Source organism: Malurus melanocephalus, unplaced genomic scaffold (assembly GCF_030028575.1).
Source record: "Malurus melanocephalus ecotype Western Australia unplaced genomic scaffold, MMel_1.1 scaffold_403, whole genome shotgun sequence".
Lineage (NCBI taxonomy): Eukaryota > Metazoa > Chordata > Aves > Passeriformes > Maluridae > Malurus > Malurus melanocephalus.
Window position 1 is genome coordinate 66,394 of NW_026623635.1, and position 27,830 is coordinate 94,223.

At 39.2% G+C, this 27,830-nt stretch overlaps 1 protein-coding gene across 11 annotated transcripts in view; it reads left to right on the plus strand.

Moving 5' to 3' along the window:
- Window positions 1-6: 6 nt before the first annotated feature.
- MBTD1 (mbt domain containing 1) overlaps window positions 7-27,830 on the plus strand; it is a 35,046-nt gene continuing 7,222 nt past the window's right edge. The window contains exons 1-17 of one of the 11 annotated variants that reach the window (XM_057379389.1): window positions 33-95; window positions 1,420-1,467; window positions 1,819-2,007; window positions 7,570-7,771; window positions 8,909-9,048; window positions 9,622-9,736; window positions 9,825-9,910; window positions 15,344-15,461; window positions 16,094-16,228; window positions 16,632-16,720; window positions 18,015-18,249; window positions 19,430-19,485; window positions 19,739-19,843; window positions 20,661-20,814; window positions 23,303-23,385; window positions 23,701-23,935; window positions 24,536-24,613. In XM_057379389.1, coding sequence (XP_057235372.1) covers window positions 7,618-7,771; window positions 8,909-9,048; window positions 9,622-9,736; window positions 9,825-9,910; window positions 15,344-15,461; window positions 16,094-16,228; window positions 16,632-16,720; window positions 18,015-18,249; window positions 19,430-19,485; window positions 19,739-19,843; window positions 20,661-20,814; window positions 23,303-23,385; window positions 23,701-23,935; window positions 24,536-24,613 — 1,783 coding nt within the window. In that variant the 5' untranslated portion in view covers window positions 33-95; window positions 1,420-1,467; window positions 1,819-2,007; window positions 7,570-7,617. Of the gene's footprint in view, window positions 96-416; window positions 2,008-7,569; window positions 7,772-8,908; window positions 9,049-9,621; window positions 9,737-9,824; window positions 9,911-15,343; window positions 15,462-16,093; window positions 16,229-16,631; window positions 16,721-18,014; window positions 18,250-19,429; window positions 19,486-19,738; window positions 19,844-20,660; window positions 20,815-23,302; window positions 23,386-23,700; window positions 23,936-24,535; window positions 24,614-27,830 lie in introns of those variants that run through there. The other 10 variants (XM_057379390.1, XM_057379388.1, XM_057379391.1 and 7 more) reach the window with 10 other exon arrangements.

A 27,830-nucleotide genomic window follows, 5' to 3' on the forward strand; every position in this document is an offset into this window, starting at 1 on the left:
CGGGCACCCGCAGCGCCCGAGCCCGCGGGGCGAGCGCGCAGAGGCAGCGGGCGCCTCCTGCCCATGAGGGCCTGATGGAAAACACAAAGGAGCTGGTGAGTACCGGAGCCCGCGGGAGGCGCGGCCGCGGCGGCCCCGCGGGACCCCYGGCGCCTGAGGGGGAGAGCGGCGCGGGCTGAGCGGGGAGCGGGAGCTGAGCGAGCCCCGGTGCCCGTGCGGGGGGAGGCGGCCCCTCAGTGTGTGGGAGGGAGCCGGGGACACCGCGGGTGTTGCGGGGGCGGCCCCGCGGGGTGCGGGGGGCTGTGCCAGCCCGGGGCGGGGGCTCCGGGGGCCGGGCCGGCGCTCCCCGCGGTTCTGCTGCTTGCGGAGAGTCCCGGGGAGCCACGGGGGGGTCCGGCCGGGGCACGTGGGGGCGGCACGGCGGGACCCCTTTGTTYTGCGGGGTCGGGTTTTGTTCTTCCTCCCTCCTTCCTCCTGCTTCAGAGAAAAGTTTCTGCTTCTCCCGGGCGCGCTTCTCCCCGTGCTCCGCTCTAGTACCGGGGTTCAGCAACTTCCTCCCGTAGTTCTAGATTTTAAAGTTCAGYTTTCCAGCGTGCTCATGTGAAGCGCTGGAGAGTTTTCTTCAATATTAGCGCTTCRAAAGTTTTTGATTCTTTGCGGCCACTTCCTCTCTCCCCGTGCAATTTTTATGACTTCTGATATTGTGACTTTGTTCTCTTTGTAAAGAGCAGTATACTCGTGAAACCAGTTTCACTTTCAGGTTGTTGCTGGAAATGTTTGGAAATTTCTGCCCGGTGTGGCTTTAAAAATTAAAAGTCCTGCTATAAAGCATATGCTGATTWTGGTAAAAATTTCTTTGTGTGAAAAAGCAATTTATTTTAAAATGTGGCTGGCAACCGTTGTGATTTTTCGCATTAAAACCCATTTAAAGCTGAAAGCTGCAGGCCAGTCTCCTGTATTTTAAATKAAAATTATTTTGCACATTTGAGAACCCTCATTTACTTATTTATTGTATTCAACAGTTTGATTTTGACTTAAAAGGAATGGAATAATGCTATGAGAGTCTAATCTGGAGCATTTAATGAGAACTAAAGCAATATATGCCCTTTAAAAGGCAATAAAACTTGGCAGGTCGATTGTCTTTTCTTGTTCCTTCAGCCTAGGCATCRTTTTGAGGAAGTGTGTAATGTAGGTATAGGRAAMTGTGYAGAGGGATATTCTCTCCCAGGAATAGTTTAGGTGTTATTCTTGAGAGCATGTGGGCTTGTGCATGTGCAGAAAGATTGCAAACTGGAAGAATTCTCTTCATTGTTCCCCAAAGAGCAAAATGCCTCTGGCAGCAGTGATAACATGCACAAAAGTTCCCTCCCATTGGCTTTCATTTCTCTTACCTTCTAAAATTTGATTTAATTTTGCAAGGCTTTTGATACCTTCTGCAAACCACTACTGCATTCCTTCATTTCTCAGGTGAGTTGGTGTACTGTGGGCATGTGGGATCATTTGCTGAATCTGACTCTGAGCTCATGGAATGAATTCAGGTGTTGAAGACTTTGGTTTTGGGTTGGTGGTGGTTCTGGGGATTTTTGCATTTAAATTTGTTACTTTGTTTGGGTTTATTTTGGTTTTCTCTTTTTAATGGTAACACAGTATTTGAAGTGAATTATTTGCCTCTTCCAAATACTCCTGTAAGGGCTTAGTAGAAACATAATGGAGTTTGTAACAGATTTTCAGTTTTCTCAGAACTCAGATATTTCACATATTAATCATCACACCCCCCTCCAAAATTGCCTGCTAATGTGATATATTTTTTTATGAAAGAGTCTCCCCTCTTGTGTGAAACCCCCTGGGGAAGAGGCTATGGACAAAACCATTGGCAAACAGCAGAAACTGGCTTCAGACAAAATGCTGTCATACATAGCAAATGAAGAGACAGGAAAAAACATTTCTGTAATTTTCCAGCAGAGATTTTACTTATAATAAGAGTGGAAGGCACATTTCCAGATAGAGGTGAGTTGCTTATATAAAAAAAAGTAAGTTTGGTTGGTTCTAATTTCCAGGAATCCCAAGATGTTTAGCTTTGGGGGTTTTTGTTTGTTTGTTTTTAATGAAAGCTGAAAGTGTGTTTTCTTTAAATTGGTACCGTGTTTGAATTTTCTTTTTTGGTCATGTTCTGAGGCACAATTAGGCTTCAGTTCCACAGGGACAAGCTACTATYCTACTGTAAATTATTTTGAAATGTAAACTTGCATTCAGAAGAGTTGTAATAAATTAGTTCCATCCTCATGTTTCTTTAATGCCAATATCCAGAGCTGAAACGAAGTTTGTAGCATAAAGCGTCAACAAACTTTCAAAAACAAAAGCTGTGCATCAAATTTGAGTCTAATTTGGAAATACCCTTGGATGTGTTGAGGATATGTGATTAAAGGAAATCTGTCTAATCACAGACCCATGGCTTGAARGTTGTGGTGATCTCATTATTGACCTTGGCCTCAGATCCCATCTGTCCATACTTCTGTCCCATTTGAGGGGGTTGGAGTTGAATATAGGAAGTGATGCCTCTGTTCAGGTGTTGCTGTTGTTGAGCCACAGCTCTTGCACTCCAAGCTCCAAATTGCTGCCTCAGATTGAATTCAAAAATAACAACAAMCATTTGGAGGGATTTGAAACCTTTCTGTGGCTGTTTTGGGTCATCCTCCTGTGGTCAGATGCCCTTACSTGGGGGAAGAGGTTTGGTTTCATAATAAGGAGGTGGGTTTTTTGCAAGTTTTTACCTTCAAACTCCTTTGTGTAAATTTTGCCAATGTTTGAKCATAGTCTTCATCAAGACACTAAAGCCATTTCCTAAGTAAATGTTTGATGTCTGGTGAACATGAATTGGTTTTTGTTTTGGCCATGGATTGCTCACTCTTTGTTCCCAATTTTTGTGCTGTAAGAGTCATGATTACACTCAAAGAATGTATGCTATAATGTGTTGATCAAATTCAGTGTGTATATATGTAAAAAAATGTGTTTTTAAAGAGTGAGAAATGGGTTATTTTCATGCTTGTTTAGAGTTGCCTTCCTGCTCTTAGGAAAACCGGTTTCCTTAACTATATTCTTTTATCATACCATTTGCCTTATGTAATGCTTAATTAAGAGTATTTCTTAAAAATACTCTGTTGCCAAGTATTCACAGGGAGGAGAGGAAGAACAGGAAAATGGGAAGTTGGGCAGAATAAGAAAGCAGTTCTTAAGAGTTCCTTTCTCCACCCATCCCTTCAATAAAGAAAAGTATGCAAGAAACCCCCCGAGCAAATARTATGGGTTAATTTGCCAGTGCTGCTCACCCTACACTTCACAGTGCTCTGACTGAAAACCTCTGTTGAGGAACCAGTAATCTTATTAGGGAAATAAGCCATAGCCAGAATGCCTGAAAGTTTGTCTTGTTCTTTTGTTTGTGCATTGCTTCTGCTTAATGTACAGATAGATTCTGTTAGTGGAGGAGTTACTCAAGCTGCTGCTCTTTTGGCATTAACCAGCTGCAAGGTTCTGTTTTATAGCAAGCCAGGCTATTGCTCCAAGCATAGTGCATAGGCAGGAGGCTGCTCCCTGCTTTTTTAGAAGTTAAAGAAACACAGATCTGGTCGTGTTCTGGGGAATAGACAACCTCCTCAGCATGATTTTAGTGCTAAGTCCAGCTTTGAAGAGTAGGTTTGTTGTTTGTTTGGGTTTTTTGGGTTTGTTTTTTTTTTTTTGCTTGCACACCTGTTTTTGAATCCAAGACCCAGCAGCTGTCTTGGGGAGGTGCTGCTTCAGACAGACAAGGTGTTGCTTGCACTGCCTGCGGAGCCTAAAAGGACTCTGCAAGAATTGCTTGTCCTTCACATGCCTAGAAATGACTTCCAGCATTGCTTGTTCCATCCACCAGAGATGAGATGAGGCACTTTGACCTGTCATTTCCTGGATCTTCCTTTTGCCTTTTTCTAAGGTAGGAGGGATAACAAAGGGTAGGAGGGATAACAAAGGGACAGAGGCTGTGTACATAGGGCAGATGGTTCCAAGTTCTTTGTATCTTTGATGAAGCTCCATAGTGTATTTAGAGGCTACCAGCACTTCAGGAGGTGTTGGTAATGTGGTTGAGAGCTTCTGGAAAAAGATGGAGGCCCTAGAAGATTGGGAACGGCCCAATTTTATACTTAATTTTTGAGAGAAAAGGATGGAACCACTCAGCAAGCACTCAGCAGGAATTGCAGGCTGCTGCTGTACCAAAGTAGCTGCTTTATCTTGTTTATAGTTTTGTCTGACGCATACATTGTCCTTTTCGTAAGGATATGCCTTTGACCTTTGAATTCAGGGCTATACCCCCAACTTTTTTCATTTTCAGATGTTAGAGCTATTCTTTTGTCCATCTGAATTCTGCAGGAAGGATTTAGCAAAGCTTGCACATGTTCACTTATTTCTACAGTGTGTTTCAACATGGGTCAAAAAGAACCTTTGTGGTGTTCATTATCAAAGTAGAACTGTTTTGATCTGCTCTAACAAAATCCAGCATGGCTATTTGCATATCATCTTTCCTAACTTTCACCTACTTTTGTGTACTTGGGTTTTTTTTTTCCTGCAAACTCTGCCTTTTTGACATCCCGCAAAACATTTTAAAGAGTTTCTCCAGTTGCAATCCAGATAATAACTATAAATTAAGAGTGCCCTGCATAAATTACCTGGCAAATATGGTCATCTTCTGGCAATATCTGTGATACAAATGTTTTATAAAAACTGCAGTCTTATTTTAAAATGGTAAGCAAAGCTGCTGCTTTGAATTGCAAATTTGATGTTCAAAAATTCTGAATTGGAACAATTAGGACAAATATTATGTAAATGGAAAGGTGATACATGAGATTTGTTTTGACAGTGTAGTTAAACTCCAAAACTTGATGATTGCTACTTTGAAACTTGCATAATGCTGAAGAATGTTTTTTTCCTAATTGAGGGCCCAACTTTCCATTTACAAAGAGAAACTATTTTCTTTCTCAAYTGTGGATATTTTGGCAAAGAAAGCTTAGCAATAATTTTGAGGCTCTAGATGGAAGTGATGCAAAAGAGCAACAAAAAGAGCCAAGTGCACTGTTGTGGTGTCTTTGGTGGTCACCTTGCCACTGCTTCAGCTTCTGCTCCTTCACCTTGCCCCCAGCTTCCCGGTTCTTATTCCACCTTYCCTGGCAGTGGGAGTTGGAGGGAGTGGGCATGGGCTGCACCAGCTCCTTGTGAGCTGCCACAGCATGTGAGACCTCTGCCAGCAGAGCACTGAGCAAAGCAACTGCCCTGTGGGTCCAGGGTTCTCCAGTCTGGAATAGGAGAGGGTTATCCCAAGACTGGCTCATGCTGCAATCTCCCTAAGAGAGCTGAAGCCATGGAATCACACCTTGGGGTGGGATGAGGCMCTAATCTCTTAGTGAAATCAGATCAGCTGATTTAGAGAGGATGAGGGCGTGAGGAAGGAGATCCTTCCTGGGCTCTGAAACACCACGAGTGTCTGTCCATAAAACCTTGTAGGCWTCAAGTGCTCTGGTGGTACTGCTGGGAATGCTTCCTATGGAATAACACAGTACATCTCAGCAGAAACTGAGGTCAGGAAAACTTAAATATTGTGAGATGGCAAGGAGCTCCTGAAATCTTGAGCAAGATGACTAGTTTGCATCTTCAGCTCTGAAAATCGCTGGCAGTGTTGGCAGGATACTGTATCCATGGCAACGTTGTGCTCAACTTCTGCCTTAAGCTGCACACACGTGCACACACAAACAAGTCACTGGTGGTGCATGGTGGTGGCAGATGGGACAGGTGACACGGGACAGGTGACACTGCTGCCAACACAGGTCAGGGCTGGGCTTTGTCTGCCATGGCTCAGTGTTTCCTCTGACAATCCCATGGATACCCTGATTGCTGATGTCAGTGCCTTCAGGAAGGTGTCAGGTTATGCCCTACCCTAAATTTGACTGAGTTTAGTACAATTTTGATCTTCTTTTTTTTTTTTTGGCTGAGGAGTATATATATAATTAACATTACACTGACTTTTTTTAGTTTTAGAGCTACTCTGTGTTAAATGTGCTTGCCTTATTGCATAACCTTTCATGCTTACTGGGTTTTTTAGGGGATTTTTTTTTTAATAATTGCATACTAGGGTTGGGTCAGTGTGGAAATCAGTTTTCTCTTGTAACTATTAGGAAATCCTTCTATAATAGGATTTATTCAGATTGCAAAGGAGAATATATTGTAATAAAGGGATAGCATGGCAGAAAAAGACTCGAATGAGATCTAACAATAAAGACGTTCAGGCATGCACTCTAGGAAAGGGATTTGGGGAATTGTGATGAAATCTCTAAGCTATGAATCCAAATGCAATTTAAGAAGGGAAAGCCCACTCACATTATTGTTCTGTCTACACTGACTTTTAAATAAAATTAGCTCTTGGAAAAGGAAGTAGAGGCAAAGGCTTTCTTAATTTTTCTGCTGTTTTCTTGTCTGTACTTCATTCCTCTAACTTGTGCTTCTATTGTGGAATTTCTTTGTTTTCTGTTTGCTATTTCCTCTCAATCTTATTAGATACTGTTTAAGATTATGGAAACAATTTGAAACATAATTTTTTTTTAGCTTAATGAGGTCAGCTCACATAGGATCAGCCTTGTTTCTGTAGAGCTGTGTAAGATTGTTAATAAAGTGCTAATTGTCACTGTATCAAAATGCATGTGGTGGATGTGCCTAAGAAAAAGTGCATCAGTTAATCACTTGCTTTTCTAATGTCTTTGCTAGAAATTGCTTAACTGTCATGCCTTCTTCAAAATTGTGTGGTTTTTTTCCTACTTCAGATTTTTTGATTATAGAAAAGCTATTATGTAACAAGTTTTTTGTATATGACAGTGGCAAATTAGTCACCTTTCTATCTTTCAGCATTTGTACAGACCCCATTGCCATAGTAACTGAGCTCTTCATAATGGTTAATGTATTAATCCTCAGAACAGCCCTGTGAGGTGGAGAGGTGTTCGTGTTCACTCGGGAGTCACGGGCTCATAGGGGAGMTGAGTGATTTATGGATAACCCCACAAGCCAATGAGAGCAGAGAGCCTCTCATTCCTGTTCCTGTGCTATAAGTGCCCTCTTGCTTGAACTGCCTTTTCTCTGCCCAGCTTTCTCAAATGAATGAATTTTAGTGGAATTGGCTGCAGCCATCTGGAATGTGCTCATTTGCATATGAGATCCGTGTGGCTGTCAGTGTTCAGCACATCAGGCTTAATGAACTCTGAAGATACCAARGAAATTAAATGTATGGATGGCTCCTGTGTATTCTCAGTGGATCAAGAGAGAGATTTTTTTTTTCCTTTATATCACAATACCAAAAATTGGCCAGTTTTGATTATACCAATGCTCATGTAATTAGCAATACATGGCTCATGTCTGTGCTTATACAGCAGTGCCTTAGAATATCAGCTTTTGAAGACTRACCTGTGAAACTTTTTAAGCTTGACTTTGAAATCTTTGCATTCAGAACATTCTGCTATTCTTTGGTTTTTTTGTTGTTTGGCTGTTTTTAATTTTTAGACAGAACATAGTTCCCGAGTGGAAAGGAAACGCCGAGACTCGTTCGGGATGTTTGACGGTTATGATAGTTGTAGTGAGGACACCAGCAGCAGCTCCAGTTCAGATGAGAGTGAGGAGGAGGTTGCTCCTTTGCCATCCAGTCTMCCAATTATCAAGAACAATGGGCAAGTTTATACTTATCCAGATGGCAAATCTGGCATGGGTAAGTGTGTGCTGCACAAGCACAAAGATTTGGATATTGATGGGTTTTAGCCTCTCCTGGGTTGCGAAGGTCCAATCCCAAATGTTGGTCCCAGCTGAAAAGGGACCAGAGCAGCTGAAGGGTTGGGGTTGGTTGGTTTTGGGAGGGGGAATTGTTTGGGTTCTGCTAAACTGAAGTAAGAGAAGATTCAAATTCTGCTGACAGGGAGGAAGTGGCATGGGAACATCTGCCCTTCTGTCAGATGTGTTGTGTGTGTCTGTACATGCATCTGTGTGTTCCCATGTGCATTGGTTTTATTCTTGGAGYTTTGAGGACAATGTCAGTGTGTTCTTTCTATGCCAGGGCATACCTTCTCTCTGYTCTTTATGTTATTTTATATAKATACWRTATATTTAAATTTGTTTTTTCCTACACTAGAAAAGCTTTTATTTCTACTACTGTGGAAAACATGTTGGTATATAGCTGTTCACTCATTAGCTCTGAGCTGGAGTATACTAGGAAAGTAAATTTAAGTAATGCTTTTGTTATTGGGGAAAARTATTTTATCTGCAATCCTGGTGTTTAGAGCTCTCTCTGGGTAGAATTTTGGTATTGTCTCACTGGCATTAGTTGGTCTCCCAAGTGTTATTCATCATGCAACACTGTGGGTGATGCTGTCCACCTCTGAAACATGATTCCAGCCAGAAGAGAACATTGGTGGGCTGGGGTATTTGGGATATGCTAATTTACGAATCAAAAAAGACATCTGGTTTTATTTCAGCTTGGAAGTATTAAATATTTAGAGGAAGTCAAGATTGGCGGGCCCAGATTCAAAGCAGATGTTTCTTTAAGAAYCATGAAAAAACAGAAATCAGCTTGAGCTGATTTAGCTGGGTCATTCAGTTGCACTGGGGGTGAAATTAATAGGGAGCAGAAAGAGGCCTTGTTTCACCAGTGAATTTGAGGTTCTTGGTGTTCCCCAACATTAGTGGTGGTGTTTAAATTGTAAATCCTTTTCCTGTGGAATTCAGCTCAGGGTCAAATGCTCAGAAGCTGTTTAGTGCCACATCCAGGACCATCACTCTGTCCTGTTCTAAATTTTTCCTGCGATTTTACCTACACTCTTAACATTTGGACATTTTTCTCTCCCCTGCTCAGCTACATGTGAGATGTGTGGGATGGTTGGTGTCCGGGACGCTTTTTACTCTAAAACCAAGCGCTTCTGCAGCGTGTCGTGCTCCAGAAGCTACTCCTCCAACTCCAAGAAGGCCAGCATTCTGGCCAGGCTTCAGGTAGCGGTACAGACACCGTTTTCTTTACTTCCTTTCTGTCGTCTGTGGTGCTGAAATTGGCCATTTGTGCAGCTGGCTGMATGTTTTAAGATAAGTTGTTTGGGTTTGAGGGTTTTCTTTATAAAGCTGCAAAATAGGGGTTTGTCTGTTTGCTTAAAGTATTAATCAAATAATCATCCTGGCGTATTTGTAATGTTCAAGAAAAGATACAGAAATGTCAAGAAATATTATACCCTGTCTCAAATTGCCAAATGMCAAGAAATTACATGGCTATAAATTAGATTAAAAGTTCTTCCTTTTGACCTGCTTTTAAAAGRTATCTTTCTTTCAGGTAAACAACAGTGAATCTGTAATGCTGTGCAAGTTGGAATAGTAGTACAAAAGTCATCTTTTGGACATTCTTTGCTACTGGTTTTTTAAATTTATTTTATATTACATGTAATTGTGTGGTACTTAGTCTCTGTGTGCTTTTAATTTTAGTTAAATCTACCAAACATAGCTACAGACTGTGGAAATTTCCTGATGGGTGTTTGGAAAGATGTTATTTACTTGGCTTTTTTTTTTTTTTTTTTTTTTTAGGGTAAACCTCCAACAAAGAAGGCTAAAGTTCTACAAAAACAGCCCTTAGTGGCTAAATTAGCAGCATATGCCCAGTACCAAGCAACCTTACAAAACCAGGCAAAGACAAAAGCAGGTAACAGCACATAAACAGAGCTGAGACAAAAATACTGGAAGATTTGTGCCTCATTCGCAACTTTCTAACTAAAATAACTTTCCCTTAGCAGCTGTCCCTGTGGAAGGTTTCAGCTGGGGTAACTACATCAATAGCAATAGCTTTACAGCAGCTCCTGTTACCTGCTTTAAACACGTGAGTATTTCTCAGTTTATGCTTTCCTTCTCTGGTGTATGAGTGAGGCTATAGGAATTCTTGAATTCATTTTCCCTAAAAATTCMTGTTCATATACAATTCATGACCTGTGAAAATTATATAATAAACGTGGGTAGCATAAGTACAGTTGAGATAATTTTTACTGTCCTTTAAAACCAGTCTGAACATCATACTCTCATAGACAAAAAGTAAAAGGAGGACTCTTAAAACACTTGAATTATTTTTCTCACATTCAAGGCACTAAATCCTCCCATGTACTGCAGAGTAACAAACCAACCAAACCATGCTGTACTGGAAAAAGTTACAAAAGGTTTTTTAGATTAAGTAAGGCTTCTTCCATTGTGTTGAACATTGCATATYTGGATTTGGGATTTTCATTCTTACTTTTTAGTCAGATTTTCCCTGTCAGTTGGGCTGCCAGGTAGTCTAGAATAGAGGAAAATGAAGACTGTTTAGAAATATGAAATTTAAGAAATCGCTTATATTAGAGTTACAACAATTCCAAACACAAAGACATTCCTTAATAACTGAGGAAATTAGGGTATGGGGAAAATACTTAGTACCATCTGTCTTTAATGTGTTTGTTAAATTCCAATAATTAGACATTGTTTAGAATATTGTCAATACTTTGTGTCTTAAGTAAAAACTTTGGCAGAAGGTGTTTTCTCAGCATATTTTTAAATTTGAGAAGTTGAAGTGTTCTGTGTTACAAAATTTCTGTTTTGCTTGAAATTATGTGTTGAAAGTTGCAATCAAAACAAACATTTTGTTTCATGGAAGTTGTCCATGAAGGAGAAGAGACATATTTTCTGTCCAGCTCTGGAATTCCTGCTGAGCCCTGTCAGCTCATAAAGCAGTGGGAGTTGAGGGCTCCTGGCAGTTGGCACTTTGTGAATAGCACCCTTTATGCTCAGAGGCCTCAGCTACTGCCCAGAACAGAGCCCTGCGTTAGGAGAACTTGGGGAATTTGTATCAAATTCCACATGCTCAGGTCAGCATGTTTGCACTTTGCTTTCACAGCTATATACATGTAAGAAGTGATTTCATAAATCCRTATCAAAAAATGTTCTTTGATACCGGGGGTTGTGCTATTTTATCCCCAAATGCCTCAGAATGGGTGGCATTGTCAATTAGAGATGGCTACAATTGTCAGGTCACTTGTAAATTATGTTGCAACTTGCATTATTAGAAGAGTTGTATCTTCTTTTCTCACTGCTTCATTCATTCATTGCCCAGTGCCCCAATAATGGAACCAAGGCCACATTCATGGTCACCAAGTATCTTGAAAATTTTCACCATATCATGGCAGCAGTGCTGCTAAGTAGCCTGAAAGTTGTTTCTTTTCCTTTTTCGTGCAAGTAAAATGCAAATCTTGTAGCTTCCTTTGGAGATTTCTACTTCTTTCGTGGGCATGAGTTAGTGTTACAAGGGTATGATTTGCATTTAATTTTTTCTCTGAAAAATACATTCTTTAAAGCAGTCAGAATCTGAAAACGCCTCAGTGCTCTCTTGTTAGATCCATCTCTCTGTCCCACTCTCCACTGATAATTAAACAATATTCTTTTTGTCTCTCTGGAAAGATTATTGCTGTTTTCTGTGTACTGTTTTGCTTTGAGTTATAAAAGTTTATATTAGTTGATGTTTGTTTACCCTCCATTTTATGGATTCCATACACATGTTGTATGTATGTGATGGAACATACAAAGCTTATTCTATTCAAGACCAAAGTTTTGATTTGACAGTAAAATCATGACATATTACTCTTAATTCATTTTTCAATAAAATATATTTAATTTACTGGTTATACTGGGTGTATCTGTATGGATATTTGATAGGGAACACTGAAATAAATATTAAAGAAAACATAARGGAATTATGTGAGATTTGGCTTCTTGGTTTTTTTGTTTATTTTTTTTTTTTTAATATCCTGGTATACTTCATCGTCTCAGGTATGATGTAGATTTCCCACATCAGTTTTTTGGTTGTGTTTTTCTTTTTCCTGKGGTATTATTTCTTCTTCAATTTGAAATATTTCAGAATTCAGTATCTAAATCTTGGAAGTTCTTTCTCTTTATGAGAAAAATAAATTTTGAAGTATTTTGATACTTTGATACTTGATACTTTGATTTTTGTGCTTCCATTTTACCTTTATTCCAGACCTCAGTGTTGAGTAGTGCTAGGGAAATTCAGTAGCAATGGTATGGCCATGGCTTCAGAGTTCAGTAAACTGAAGTAGAGAATTGCTTTGGTTTATGTCCCACAGGAAGCCAGAATTCCCATTTGTGCACCTTGCAGCTGCTTTTTTTGTCAAATTGCATTAATCAGACACACAGCAGTAGCTGCTGCAAGGAGAAAAACTCAATTTAATGTTTTTAATATTGTGTTATAGCTTAGTCACATACAGTGAGCTCACTGCTGACCTGTGTTCTGTTTTCTCTCTCCTCCAAACACTTTTTGCTCTTTTCTATAGTTGCTTTTATTAGTTCAAACCATTCCTAAATCTGAAAGCAAATATAGTGCTTTGAGTTGTTTTGCAGTACTACTTAATGGACAACTTCATGCACAATTAAGAGTAATTATTTATTTTCACTCTCTTGCTGGTGAGGGGGACATTTCCTGAAGTTCTTTCTTCCAGCTGAATTTTATTTTGAGCCAAAACATTTGCATTCCCTTGGTTTCTTRTGTTTTATAACTATATCCAGTGTGATGGAAGGGAGCATTTCCAGGATGCTGCACTGGGTGGCAGTGCTTTGCTTTGAAGGGTTTTGTTTAAACTCTTTTGCACATTGTTTCTTCTGGCATTACCTGTTATTGCTCACACACCAGGTTTCAGCATTCCTTACACTTCAGGAATTGGTAGCATCACTTTGCCATTAAAATCCTGATTTAAAGTGTGGAATCATGGCAATGTTGGTGCCATTYAAAATCTTTAGAAGCCACTTTTTTAAGCCGTGTGAGCTCTTTGTTCAGCTGTGTATGTGGGGGTGCTTGGCCTTTAGGTGTTCCTGTCAAACAGGCCCTTCCTGACTGCCCCTTGCCTTGCAGAGAAGGCCCCTGGTGCTCACAGATTGACCCTCCCAGGTCATGTCCCGGAGCAGGAACCAGGAGCCAGCTCTTCCTTGTTTGGGAGTGATGTGAAGTGGATCTCTTCGTCATGAGTCTGAAAGGTAAATTTGTTCTTACCTGTAAATGATGGTTCTGCTAGTTCACACTATGCCAATCCAGCCTGCAGTCACCTTCCAGCCAGCAGATAAATAAGACCTAACACCTCTCTAGTGCTTTTTGAGTTTGAAAAAGCACTGTTCAAACATTGATTGATTAACCAGATGAGACAGAGGAGAAATGAAGGAAGATGGCTGTCACAGCCCTGGTTTATCCAGGTCTTCCTGCCTTAAGAATATTCCCAATGAGTGAAGGAGGCCGAGATGGTGCAGTGTAGCAGGAGTGCTGTAAACCATCCCTGAGGACAGTACCATGGTCTGGCATTTCACCTGTGATGCTGCACAGGATGGCTTCCTTCTTGATAGGGTGAGCCATATGGATTGGTGTAGGAGAACTAGCAGAACCAATATTTTCACAGACAAGGACAAATTTAACTTTCTGCTATTTCCCTCTATACCAATCCACGTTCTAGAAATGAAATTTTTATTATAGGTTGATGTCAGGAGAAGTGTTTTGATTTACTTTTCTCACTGAATCAACTGAAGAGATGAGCAGGCAGTAAAATATATTTCAGTTGAGTGCAGCTGGATTATGAAATTATTCAGTACTGCTATTTTTGATTGTTTGGTCTCATCTGTATCTCTACAAAACAACAAGATTTGCTAAAATATGCAGTTTGAAAAGTTTATTTCCCCAATTCAATTCAAAAGCTTACTCATGTCAATTTAGAGATGATAGCAAAATGGGATGGGATTTAAGAAGATGTAGCTGCATATTTGATGTGTGAAAACAAGCCATCATCTTTTCAGTTGGATTTTTCTCTGGCTGCCAGTTGGCAGAAGAGAACTCTGAGGTCTAGACTGGTGTAGATGGGACATAGCAGAACATGAAGAGACCAGGCTTCAAGAGTGAAAACTGGCATACTTACGTTTCCTTTAAGAGTTAAAACCAGTTTCAAGTTTTATATAGCCTCAAGTGCTTCCACTAGTGAAGGGTTTCACTTTTTTAAGATAAGTTCAGCTTTTGGTGCTGCTAGTGGCTATTGCTGAGAGCAAAATTCTGATATTGTCATTTCCAGTCATTCAGGATTAATCCAGATTTCTTCCCTTGTAGCTCCCAGCAACAATTCTGTGCAGTTGGAGGTTGTTCCCACTGAAGGGTTCAGTTCTCTGGGTTTGCAAAGAGCTTTGTAAGTGAGACTGTGCAGAGCCAGAGGATCCCTCCTTCAGTTGTCCCAGTGACAGGTGGATAATCTCTGAATTGATAAAAATTAATTTTTCTCAGAATTGATGTGCCTGTTGTTCTAAAACACCCAAAATATTAATTTTTCTCTTCTGGGTGGTCTCAAGTGTAATGCAGAGTCATTTTCTTACTTGTTACAATATTAACTCCAGTTGAGTAATGTTAAGAATTTAGGTTTTCCAACTCTGCATTTCTGATATCGCTACAATGCCATCTTTGGCATTTCATGATGTTCTGCTCAACCAAATGTTCTTCTGGAGATAGCAAACTAAATGTAATTTCTGTCAGCAGCTTCTGCAAACCCTTACAAGTTCATCAGGTATTCCTTCTCGTTCCTAACACGTTCCTCACACAGGACAGTGTGAGGGATCTTGCTGTGCCTTTCCTTCTGCTGTTCATTAAAAAGGTGCCACTCAGAGCCTTCTGTTCTTTTTGCCAGCTCCAAGGAGTGATCACTTGCAGGTGATGTGACAGCCTGTTCTTCTGAGAGGATGTGAATCAGTGGGTGATAAACCCCACCATAATAAATCATGAGAATAGATTCAAGAAATAACTTCTAGGTGTTCTTTCAGCAACATTTCTGATTTACAGAATTTTAAGGTTTTGATGTCTGTGCTATAGATAGCATAATTTCTTTGCAAGTAGAAATTGCACAGGAATTCCACCATTCTCACTAACATCAATAGTTTGTTCCTAGTTGGAACCTGATAACATAAAACTGACCTGTGAGAATGTACAATTTGTGATTGTGCTTAAACAGATATTTAAACTTGGAATGCAATGGTTTTTTTCAGTAAATACACAGTTATAATTGGATATGATTACAATATGGCATATAAGCTTCAAAATCAAAGGAGCTTCTCGTAGAAGCAGTGGTTTCTAACCATATGTTTGTTGTATGTATATTGAATGTTTTGTCCTTTTAAGTTGCTCATAAAACACTGAGAGAACAAGGAATAATTATGTTCATGTGGTGAGCTGGTGACTTTTTAACCCCAACCTTGACAGGCACCCATGGGGACTTGCTGGGGTGATATTGCAGAAGGAGTGCGAGTGGAGGTTCCAAACACTGACTGCAGCCTACCTACCAAAGTCTTCTGGATAGCTGGAATTGTAAAATTAGCAGGTAAATGTGCTTTAGTTGGAATTAAAATAATCAAAACAATTGTGTGAAGGGCTTTAATAATTTAGTCAGTGATCACCTGGTGAGTGTGATGCTGACAGTGGCCAGGCTGGCAGAGCTGTGTCAGTAGGTTACACATTGTAKTACTGTCACTGTTCCATAGTGGCTGCAGTGATGCCTGAGAATGTCTGTTCTTGGTTTGGTTTTTTATAAATATTACCTCAGAGTTCAGTAAGAGCAGTACAGAGCAGATAAGAGACTCGTAAGAGCTGGCAAGAAGCCTTGTTATACAAATCACTTGTCTTGGTAAAAAGTTAGAAATTCAAGGTCACAGATCTAAGATGTGAAAAAGCGGAGACTGTGCATAATTAATTTTGTCCTCCTACGTACATCTTCTAAAGGTTTATAGTTCAAGAATTTTAATTAATTGACTTACATGATAACACATGCACATTTATCAAAGTAATCCATTCTGTGCATTAATAATATCCAGAAATGTGCCATTAAAATTCTTGCTATAAAATGTGTAGTCCAGAAAACAAATGTAATGTACATGATGATTGGTCAAGAAATATTCATACATGTTCTATAAGCTTGTTTCATTCTTGTATTCTTATTTAAATGTTTTCTTGCAGGCTATAATGCACTGCTGAGATATGAAGGCTTTGAAAATGATTCAAGTCTTGACTTCTGGTGCAACATTTGTGGGTCTGACATCCACCCAGTTGGTTGGTGTGCAACCAGTGGGAAGCCCTTAGTTCCTCCTCGAAGTATGTAAATAGCAGCCTTACTGATTGATGTCAAAGTCTCTTTATTAAACAATAATTTTAACTTTTGGAAAAGTAAGAGCTTGACTGATGCTGAAAGTGTTTCTTGGAGTAGCCCATCTGATGCAACTCAAAGCTTTTAAGATCAGGGTGGCAGCATTTGACTAATCAGTGATGGGACATGCACTGATCTTATTCATACTTTATTATTAAATTCCTTACCCTGACCCATGAACTTAATCGTGGGTAGCATTCATTCTCTAAAGAGGCTTTTTGTCATTATTGTCATCCAGGCCTTTTAACAGTCATCTGGGATTTCTTCTTTACATATTCCAGACTCTAATGTTGTCTCTAACGGACACAATTAAAAATCAGTGGCTTATTTTTTCCCCTTCATTTGCAACAGCCATCCAACACAAATACACAAACTGGAAAGCTTTTCTAGTGAAACGACTTACTGGTGCCAAAACACTTCCTCCTGACTTTTCTCAGAAGGTAAGGCTGATGCAATATCAATGATGTTCTGTAAAGAAAATTACAGCGCAATGTGAAGAGCTGAAATATTTTACCATGGCACATTTAGCTCCTCTTGCAGTGAAGGTGATACAGTAGTTTCTTTCCTTAGATAAAATTTTCCATGGAATCCCTTCTCCAGTTAAGTCATAATTGTGGATGTATTTGGAAAACTGTTTGCTCTAGAAAAAATAGCTTGCTTTAGAAACTAGTTAGTCTATTTTAATTTTAAAATAGCTCATTTAAAAAATCCACAGAAAACCCAGAAGTGCTCATGAGCTACCCTGTGATATGTAAGGAAAATGAAAAGTGGTTTTTCTAAATCAGTCATTTTTATCATGCACTATTTCAAGAAACTGGATGAAATATGTTCATTTAGTAAGGATCTAGAGGATATAAAGATCATACTTTTAAATGTGAATATTTTTCACCTGCTCTGGACTAGGGTTTTTTGTATCTTTCAGTCAAGTCTTTAAATATGACAGCTGCTGTATAGTGTGCTGTAAGTTTACTTACCAATATTGTGAGATGCTGTTGTATGTAGTTCTTAGTAGGAAAATGAGAGTTGATTTGTTGTTTTACATTGCATCTAATGTTTGAAAAATGACCAAAAGGCCTTTCTGCAGTTGTTAATTTTTATTTAAAAATTGGCTCAGAAGCCAAATTAAACTGGCATGATCTCAATCCTTTGGGGAGTTGAAAATGAAAGTGGCAAGTGACAGATGATGATTTTTAAACACAGTCTATTTTCACAAAGCAGATTAACATCTATTTCCATTCTCTTCCTTTTGTTTCTGTGTTGTGAAGAAACACATTTGTGAGTGTTTCCAGCTTTAATTATGTGGAAGATTTATTTTCTATGCTTTTTATAACAAAGTATTTTAATCCTGTTTCTAAAATGCTATATTTTGAGTGGATGACAAAGGAAGAACAAAAATTCTTGGCTTTTCTTGTTAGAATTGTTGCTCAAGGTAACTTCAGCCATTGTTAGCAGCTGAACAAACTTTGATTATGTCAGTGGAAAATTCCTTGAGTGTAGGTGAGAATTGTATCTCAAGGTATGACCTTGAAACAATTAAAGCATAGTAGGATCTATTCTTAGTTTTCTGAAACATTTTATTACAATGAAATAAAAGAACTAATTTGTGTCATTTCTTCAGGTTAATTAACAAGTACTTGAATTAAATAAGTGCATTAATACTGTGCTTTAATAGACAGAGGAAGATGGAAAAACGGAGGCTATTCTTACAGAATGTTTGTTTCCTGTTGCTTAAAGGTGTCTGAGAGTATGCAGTACCCATTCAAAACTTCCATGAGGGTAGAAGTGGTGGACAAGACACATCTGTGCCGGACCAGGGTGGCCGTGGTGGAAAGTGTCATCGGGGGCCGCCTGAGGTTGGTGTATGAGGAGAGTGAGGACAAAACTGACGACTTCTGGTGCCATATGTACAGCCCACTCATTCATCATATTGGCTGGTCTCGAAGTATAGGACACAGGTTCAAGAGATCTGGTAAGTATTKGGGGTTTAGAGGTGTTTTGTGGGCAGTGTTGGCTGAGACAAGTCTGATTTAAGCAATTCTGTTGCTTTATACAATTAATCAAACTGTCTTGAATACTGATATTTTAAAATGCGTATCATGTGGCCTAGGGGTTTTGCCAATTATATTACATGCAGGAATTTAATTTAAAATTATARTTAATGGATTATACAGCAGTGGAAAAAGCCACCATAACTTTTAGGTTGATTTGTAGTGTGTTGATATTTAGAAGATTCAGTTACAAACAGAGATTAGCAAACTGTAGGTAGAAGAACCTTGAACTGCAGAATTCAAGTGTGATAAACTTCACTTTGCATGCTGATACCTGGAATTATAGCCCTGCTACACAAATTCCTAGTTTCTTCATATCTAACTCCTTTATTTGTACAATACGATGTGAACAAGCATCCTATTAGAGAATTTCTATTTACTTGCAAGTTTAAAGACTGTCTAATATTTTCTATTGCCATATTTATGTGATTTAGAGGTMATTAGGGGATGGGCAGGGAAGGTGAAGTGGCAGTCTAAGAGAAGGGACACAGTTAAGTTCCTTGTTACCTAAAATACAAAAACACTTGTAATTTGAAATAATTAAGGTTTCTAAACAAAAAAAGTCTGGGTTTTTTTTTTTTTTAATGTCTCTATTCCTTTGAGATGATATCCCTTGTCAGAAACAGAATTCCTCTAGAAAATTCCACRAGGCTTCCCTTCAAGGAAAAGCCTTCAGTTTTCCCAATGCTTCAGCTTTCACTGAAACATTTATAAAGTGATTGTATGTAATCACATAAAAATATATATGGATGTGATTTTTTTGACAAAGTCTAGTGTGAAGTAGTTTACCTGCCCATTTTTTGCTAAAGCTTCTATGTATTCTTTCATCGGTTTTGTGACATAATCAAGTGTTCTTGTAAATACTGGATATTGGGGCTTTTTCATAAGTGATGTTTGTATTACAGAGGCAGCTCAAATAGAMGTCAGCAAGGAAAATAAATGGATTGTTGTGTCCTCCAGATTTTTGTGGTGTTCTTACTGTAAACTGTGGGCCTCCCACACCAGTGATTGCATGGTATTAGTCAACATAAATACAAAAATACAAAGATGCTGTTTGCTCTTAACTTCTGAATAATATTATGATACTGTTATTCCTTTCAGATATTACAAAGAAACAGGATGGACATTTTGATGCACCCCCACATTTATTTATGAAGGTGAGTCCAATAACAAGARCACTTTGTGTTCATTGAGGACCTTTACTTCCTGTTGTGTGTAAACCAGACCTGAAACTCTATTTACATCCTGGCCCAGCACAAGCATTTCTGCTTTTATTACCCAATCTGACCTCCTTGATATAAGCAGAGGTGGTAGAACAGGTATTTGTCTGTTGCTTTGGCAGTGGGGGAGTATGTTTTGTTCCAGACTCACTAAATTTGTTGCTTTTGCTGCTATTCTGTGATTCTTTAGGTAAAAGAGGTTGATGCAGCTGGAGAGTGGTTTAAAGAAGGAATGAAGTTGGAAGCTATAGACCCCTTAAACCTTTCAGCAATATGTGTGGCAACTATCAGAAAGGTAAGAAGGCAAATGTGTATTTTGGGGAGGCAGAGAGGAATCCTTTGTCACCTTTATTCAGGCTTGAAACAAAAAKCTTGAAATCAAAATCAGTGCAGTTCATTCCCATAGTGAATGGGGTGTGCCTATGAATTGTTTATATATAACCACTATGAAAACGTGCTCGTGTAAATTTGATTTTATTTAATCTTTGGAAATTCAGCCTGACCTTTAATTAGAAYGTATTTGTGAGATGAATTTGCAGGACAATCTTCTGCTTATTATACCAAATGTTTTGCAACTGTTTTAAACYAAACCTCTTCTTGCTGACTTGCAGAAGTCTGTGAAGATATTTTAAGGCTGAACTTCTTTCCTAGCTTGATTGAAAGGGAGCCAATCCATGTGAAGTCTGTTTTAAAAGAGAAAATGTAAAAAGCAGCTTAGCTGAATTGTTTAACCTTTCCAGTGAGGAGGAGTGTGGTTATGATTTTGAGTAATGGTGTGCTGAATATCCTTGCAAGATGAAGAATAGACTGAGTTATAAAGCTTTACAAGAAGACCTGATATTCACAAAAAAAAAAAAAAAAAAGCTTGAGATCGGAAAAAAGAAAAGTTGATCTCATAACTTTGCAGTTATCAAAGGTACATGTGACAGGTGTACTCAGAATCCTGGAGACAGGTAGGATTTGAGGTTTTTTGTTATAATTGAATGTTCTTCTAAGTGTGCTTCCATAATGATTGAGTGACTTGCACTCTTCTGAAACATGGCATGCTTTCTTTGTAGCCTTCTCACCCAGCTGAAGGAATTTAATGTGCAATTTTGTTTCTCTTTACCAAGGTGTTAGCAGATGGCTATCTTATGATTGGGATTGATGGCTCAGAAGCAGCAGATGGGTCTGATTGGTTTTGTTACCATGCCACTTCCCCTTCTATTTTCCCTGTTGGTTTCTGTGAAATTAACATGATTGAACTAACTCCACCCAGAGGTACAGGTAGCATTCTGACACCTTTTCTTGTGAATATTGCTCAGTGATATTGTATGTGCCATATGCTTTGTTTCTTAACTCAGCCTACAAAATTCAAGTCACTTTTTAGAACTTTTTCAAGTTTGAAAGAAATACAACAGCATTACTTTGAAGTAATGTAAACCAGAGATAGCCAACACTGTATTTAGAAAAAGTTAAATTGATAATTGGCTGAAATAATTTGCATTTGCTGTCAGAAATTGAGGATTCCACTAAATCAGTGGGAAGTATGGGAGTCACTGAAAAAGCTGGTCAGAAAATCAGTATGGGAGTCACTGAAAGAGCTGGTCAGTGCTTGGGAACTCCTGGCCAATTGATTAATTGGACATAATCCAATTCATGGACATAATCCAATTCATGAATACTGTAAAGAATCTCAGACTTCAGCTAATTCACAGCAATACCAGTTAATTTTTGGAGGACTACAGACAAAGTTGAGCTTTGTGGAAGTAGCCATTAGGGCTGCATGCTGAATAAACCCTTCTGTGAGGAAAAGCTGTCTGTCCATGGGCATATGTTACTACWGAAGATTTTGCCTTTCCATTCCCATTTTATTTTATTGTCTTGGCCTGGCAGTTTTTAAGAGGATCATAACCAGTTSTATAACAGCAGATGACAATGATTTCTATGGATTTTTCTCTCCATTCTCATTCTTGCAGGCTTCTATTTGTATTTAATGAATTATTTTTATAGGTAATAACTTTAAAGGCAATGTAGTGCAACACGATATGAAATTACTTTTCCATTGTTGTACACTGATGACTCTGTCATCCTTGAGTGTGTGGAAAGTGCAGTTAATACAGATCTACGTTCATTTTTCAGTCAGTTCATTTAGTGAACCTATTGCCTAGAAATTCATGGGCACCAGCATTCCTGAAAAATCTGAGGTGCAGAGACTCCTGCAATAGAAATTTTTATGGGAGGAAAATGCTTATATATCAAACATATAAATCAATTGAGAAATAAACCTATGGAACTGATGAGACAGAATAGGAGAAAAAGCTGCCTTTGGGGATAAGACTTGACCTCTTCACTCTTTAAACGCTGCTTACAGAATGTGGATTTTGCTGTTAGGACATTTATGATACTTAGTATTTATTGCATTATGGTAAACTAATTATTTACCTCCATGTACGATTTCCCTTTTACTGCAATTTTTCCCAAGTCCTRTGTCATCAGTGAGGGGTGATTATAAATCACGCATGCAATAATTTAGAAGTCATTTGGAAGAGGAATTACCAGCAGTAAAATAGAGCATAATACGCATTAGCATTTTTAATAGGATCAAAGTGATAAAGCTYCTTAGCTCTAATGAGGGGGGTGTTTTGCTTTCCAAATTATGAGCTGGAAAATGGACAATTTCTTAATTCTGCTTGGGCTGACAAGGTCCATGTGCACATCTTGTGTCTTGASTACAATGTATGGAATGTTACATTGAGAAGAAAAGCATTAATGACGAGAACTGATACATGATTGCCTTTACTAATTAACTCTCCAGCTGCATCTGYTCATGGAGATATTCCATATATTCCACATTCCAACGTCAGCACTCTTATCCAAGTTACACTTAGCTTTGGGGATAACTTCAGTTGCTCTGAAATCATTGGGCTCATTCCTCCCAATCATCTTCATCCCGTGCTGAAATCAGGAGAAGATGAAGATGCTTAGGCACTTTGAGGAATGGAATTGGGGCTGTGAGTGCAGAGTGTGGCWGCCCTGAGCTGCAGCCCTCTGCCCCCACAGAGGTGAGATACAGCCTTCCTTGCCATGCCCACTGCACTGCAGGTTTTCAGGATGTCCATCACTGCACGCTGCTGCAGAGAAATCTTCCAAGCTGTTCTTGCTGCAGCTATCATTAGAGAATTATTAGTTTAAGCAGTTGTAGAAGTTGCCCAAAGCAAAAAAATATTCCTGCATTTTGTGCCTATGCAGTAGCAGCTACATATATTTTTGAGATATTAATTTCTTCGCTTTATAATAGCTTTTAAAAAAATCCTCTAATTTTTCATTTTATTGCTTTTTTTACACTTACTAAACTTTTTAAATATCCATATTTATTCTTATCATTCTGTTCCTGACAATTCAAGTGTTTCAATAGTGGAGCTTTTTCCCCACAGGGAAGACACATCCATGCTTAATTCCATGATCTGTTCTGGGTCATTTTGTAGGGCATTTGTAGATGTGTGGACAAGAACCTTCCAGTTTAAATGGTTAGTCTTAACATTAGATGATACTTCTGTGTTACCCAGTGCTTCATTCTGCTTGTTTGCAAATGGGCAATGTCCAGATGATTTTGTCCCTTAGAGCAAAGCTCAGAGAGGAAATTTCTGATGTTAATGTTTGACTTCTTTGTTGTCTTTTTAGCTGTAACACACTCCCAATATGCTATTTTTGCTGTTGTTCTTACACATGAAGTTTGCAGTTGATGTATGAAAATGTTGTTTAATATTCACAGGTTATGCAAAACTCCCTTTTAAATGGTTTGACTACCTCAGGGAAACTGACTCAATAGCAGCACCAGTAAAGCTCTTCAATAAGGTAATAAAAATTATACAGATTTGTAGTAGAATTATTATTCCCTTTACATTTCTGCATAGTGCATGGGATGGACCCATTTCATTAAGTACAATTTTGAGAAACGGAGGCTTTTAGAGATAAGAACTATTTAAATAAATGAGGGTTTAGTATCTGTGAAATGTTAAATAGATGCAGAAGTACATGACACTTCATCAATACTTGGGATTTTTTCTGTATTAAGTCAAATGAAATCCCTGTTTCAACACTGCTTTAACTATCTTAATGAGCAGCTCTGTTCACTGATGTTTTAAACACTGATGTTGTGTGCTCCCCCAGGAAGTTCCAAACCATGGGTTTCACGTTGGCATGAAGCTGGAGGCCGTGGATCTGATGGAGCCCCGCCTGGTGTGCGTGGCCACGGTGACGCGCATCATCCACCGCCTGCTGAGGATCCACTTCGATGGCTGGGAGGACGAGTATGACCAGTGGGTGGATTGTGAATCCCCAGACCTGTATCCTGTGGGATGGTGCCAGCTCACTGGGTACCAGCTCCAGCCTCCAGCACCGCAGTGTGAGTCCTGCCTTGTCAGTAATGGGAATGCATTTTGTGGGGGCTCAGTCTCCCAAGATTTTCCAGTTATGTCCCCAGGCATAACAAATATAGAACAAATTCTTGCTAATGCCTGAATGTTCTAATTCACAGTTCTAATCTGCCCCACTTTGACTTCTAAAGTACTTCTGAGCATCATTACTATTTTTCAATGCCAAAAGATGCTGATTTGATGCACAGAAAAAGCCTCTTGCTTCTCAGTTCTAGAGGATGTCACTGAGAATTTATATTGCTTTAAGAGTGCTAATGTATCTGTTTTACCTTCTGAATTTGGTGGAACTCAGCCTRTGCAGAAGCTGTGTCTTATTTATTACATCACAACTTGTCCTGTCAGAAGAAGTGATAATAATTCATAACTGCATTTCAAGACCTGTTGTTTAATGAGAGGCTAATAAGAGAATTTGTATTAAGTAGTTTATACAACTTGTTTTCCACAACAATTTTCTGCCTTTGTTCAGTCACTAAGGAAAAGTTCTGTAACAGTGTAGCAGCTTAGACACATTCTGAAGTTTGGTTTTTTTAAATACTAAGCATAAATTTTGAAATCTTCATTTTTTGCAGCATCAAGAGATAGCCAGTCAAGTTCATCCAAACAGAAGAAAAAAGCTAAATCGCAACAGTACAAAGGACATAAGAAAAGTGGGTGACAAAGTAGTGTTTGCACTTTTTCCTGTTGTTTTAAAGTTTGTGGTCTCTGCCTAAGTCCCTGTTCTATTTGGAAATGTTTGTGTCTAAACRGATGTTATGCTTAAAGGTGCAGTATGCCATAAAAGGAACTTTCTCATTGAGATTAACTTTTTTTATAACTTGTGATAGGGTAGATGTTGCTAGTAATTGTAGATGGGCAATGGTTAAAATATTTTTGTATAATAACATCATTTCAGTTCAGTAATATATTGGCTGTGTAGTTGTACTGCCTTGTACAAAATGCTCAGGTATCAACACAGTTTTCCCTTTGCTCTTTGTAACACGGGTGAAGGAATAAGAACCAAGTTACTGGGATCAGAAAGAATGAGGTGTAGGAGATTTAAATTATCATCTAACCGGTTCCTTTTTGAAACAAAAAAAGCGACTTACTTGCCAGATATTTTGGTTTAAGCATTTATATAAATTAAGATTTTATAKAACTACTTTCAGAAGCAATAAACAGCATTGCTGTATGTGGCTGTTCTTGCCACAGTAAAATACAGTAATGACATTTTTAAGAATCTGAAGTGTTCAGGTTTTTTCCACAGTAATTGATTCCCTTGGAATCTAATTGTCAAAATACCAAATTAGCTTGATTAAYTTAGACTTGTTTGTGGAGTGTTTTGTTGTTGTATAGAACTAATGTGAGGWAATAAAGCTTTGCCCTCCTGGTAAATTTGTGACTGGAGCTATTAAGGCCAATTGGAACCTTCTTCCCCAGTCACTGAGTGTAAAACCTTTATTGTGCTGTTGATCTTTGGACATGACAAGGAGTTGGCTGGTGAGTGCCACAGGTAAACCAGGTATCTGGGAAGTTCTTGGAACTTCTTAAAGTGCCTCAAACTTTGCAGTGGTTTTCTTTTTTGCTGTTGGAGGAAATAAACAGTAAAATCCAGATCCTTTTCAGAATCTTTCAGCAGTGTTTTTTAACTAGAATTCAGATACTTAAAAACTGATTTGAGAATATCCAGGGTAAGCTGTGAGTGAAGTTGCCTTAAGGTAGAGAAATATGGTTGTATGGTTTGTGTAGGACCTGTTTTGGGATAATTCTGCACTGTCTGAGCAGATTTTGTTTAGCAAGCTGYRYTAGACCCTCCTGCTCCTTACCTTAYCCCTTTCCTAATASCTCTGCTGTTTTCTTGCTATCCCTCTTACAGTGACACAAACCTGTAAAGTCARTTCCTCTTACCTAATGCCATAGGAAGGAGATTTAGTCTAGGGAAATTAATTCTTCATTTCTCACTGACCTGAGGTAAATGTTGGCTGTGGAAGCAAGGAAAACTTCTGATTGTGTTCTGGACTGTTTGCTCAATACTGAGAAATCCTCTTAATCATCAGAGGATGAGAGAACAAGGTCATGAACAGTTAGAGTTGGCTGCCTCCTACATGGGTTTTTTCTAAGTAGGTTATGGCAACGGAAGTGCAGAGTCACAGGAAATAACACTAAAAATGTCTCCTGAAGCATTTTCTTGTTCAGCACTTGTAAATAAGATAGAAAGTTATTTTATAAAGGAATTTAGTCACAATACCATACAGTGCAGCCGTGATGTTTTTATGGTGCTAAAGTCACCACAGATGATTAACAAGAAACTGTGTGCATGTCTTAAATTAGACTATTTTTATCAGGACAGGGTTATTTCCACACATTTTTCTCATGTGCTCCCAACACAGCCCAGGATGTCGTTGAGTCACTGTGCTGAGTGGAATGATGCAGATTTTTGCTGCACTGTCCCCTCCTTCCTGGGAGCACTGGGAGTGCACATGTTCAGTGGGAAGCAGAACTGAATGCATTGTAAACAATTTGGGAATGCTTTTGGGGATATTTGAGAATCTTCCCCAATTCCCTTTCCAGCAGTGTTTGTTTCAGTGAGTAGGGTTTTGTGCACAGAAGGCTGTGCAGGTGAATTCTTGAAGGGTAACTCCCCAGCATCCCTGGAGAATTGATTAATAATGGATGTAATATCTGCTGGTATTGTCTGCTTCCTCTTGGGTGTGAATATCAGAATAAGATTACTGAAATGGTAATCTGGCCTCCATATTTTCAAGGCTTGGATTCTGTAGACACCATTCTGCCTCACTATTCTCTCTAAAAGGCTCATCCTGAACTTGTCTTCTAAGAGGACTATTTAAGCAGGGTGGTGTCTGTAGCATGTGCATAATCAGTTACCTTTTCAGGACTGGGCATTTGTTTGTCTGACAGTGCTGATAGGACTGAAGCATCAGCTGCCACAGTTCTGATATAACTGAGAGCACTGATTTATGTTACAGATCTTGTACCCTCAATACCACAGAGAACTCACCTTGGGCACAGAATGGGAGCATCTTAGTGATAAAGGAGGAACATGATGATAATTTGCATGGGAAGTGTTTTAATAACATTTTTTTATTAATGTAGTGTTTAATAATTAAGTCATTTTAGAAGTTTTTTTTCTACACACAAAAATGGTTATTGGTRTTTGTCAGGCACTGTTAAAATGGGAAATACCATTCTAAGGGAATTAAAAGGATGTATTTTTAGTGGTGATAAACTTTATCTGGAGAGAGTTACTTCCCCAAAAGCATCCCTCTGTCTTAGACACACAAGAGAAACAGCTRCAGCCTCAAACTGAGCCAAGATGTCTTRGWGCCCAGGCAGAGCAATGTGTGTGTYTGTGCAGTGTAGCTGCAGCAGGAGCAATTCACAGCATTTATATTTCATTGATAGAGCATGAAATAAGTGGGTCATGGWATTAAGCAATGCCCTTGAAGTCCCAGCAGCAGCCTCTAGAATTCAGGGACTGCAGTATGGCTGTTGAGAACAATATTTCCARTAATAACTGAATGGTGCTCTGGTTTTCCAGAAGGGTGRATATCAATCAGAGCCATTTCTCAGYGAGSAGACAGAGTTGCCTGATGCACTTTAACCCGAGCGTTTATTTTAGTTTGACTTGATGTTTAGAGAGGAAGATACCAGTGGGGAAGAAACCTGTCAGTTTGTCCAGCCCACCCCTGGCAGGGGAGGTGCGGAGGAGCTTCTCTGGGGATGGCGAGTTGGCTCCTCCTCCATACCGAGCCCTTCCAGCACAGACAGCCCCCGAGGCCTTCCAGCCTCCCAGGAATAGCCAGGAGTTCAGTCCCAGCCTCCAAACAGGTAACTGCTCTCAGCAGTGTGTCACTGCAGAGTGGGGAG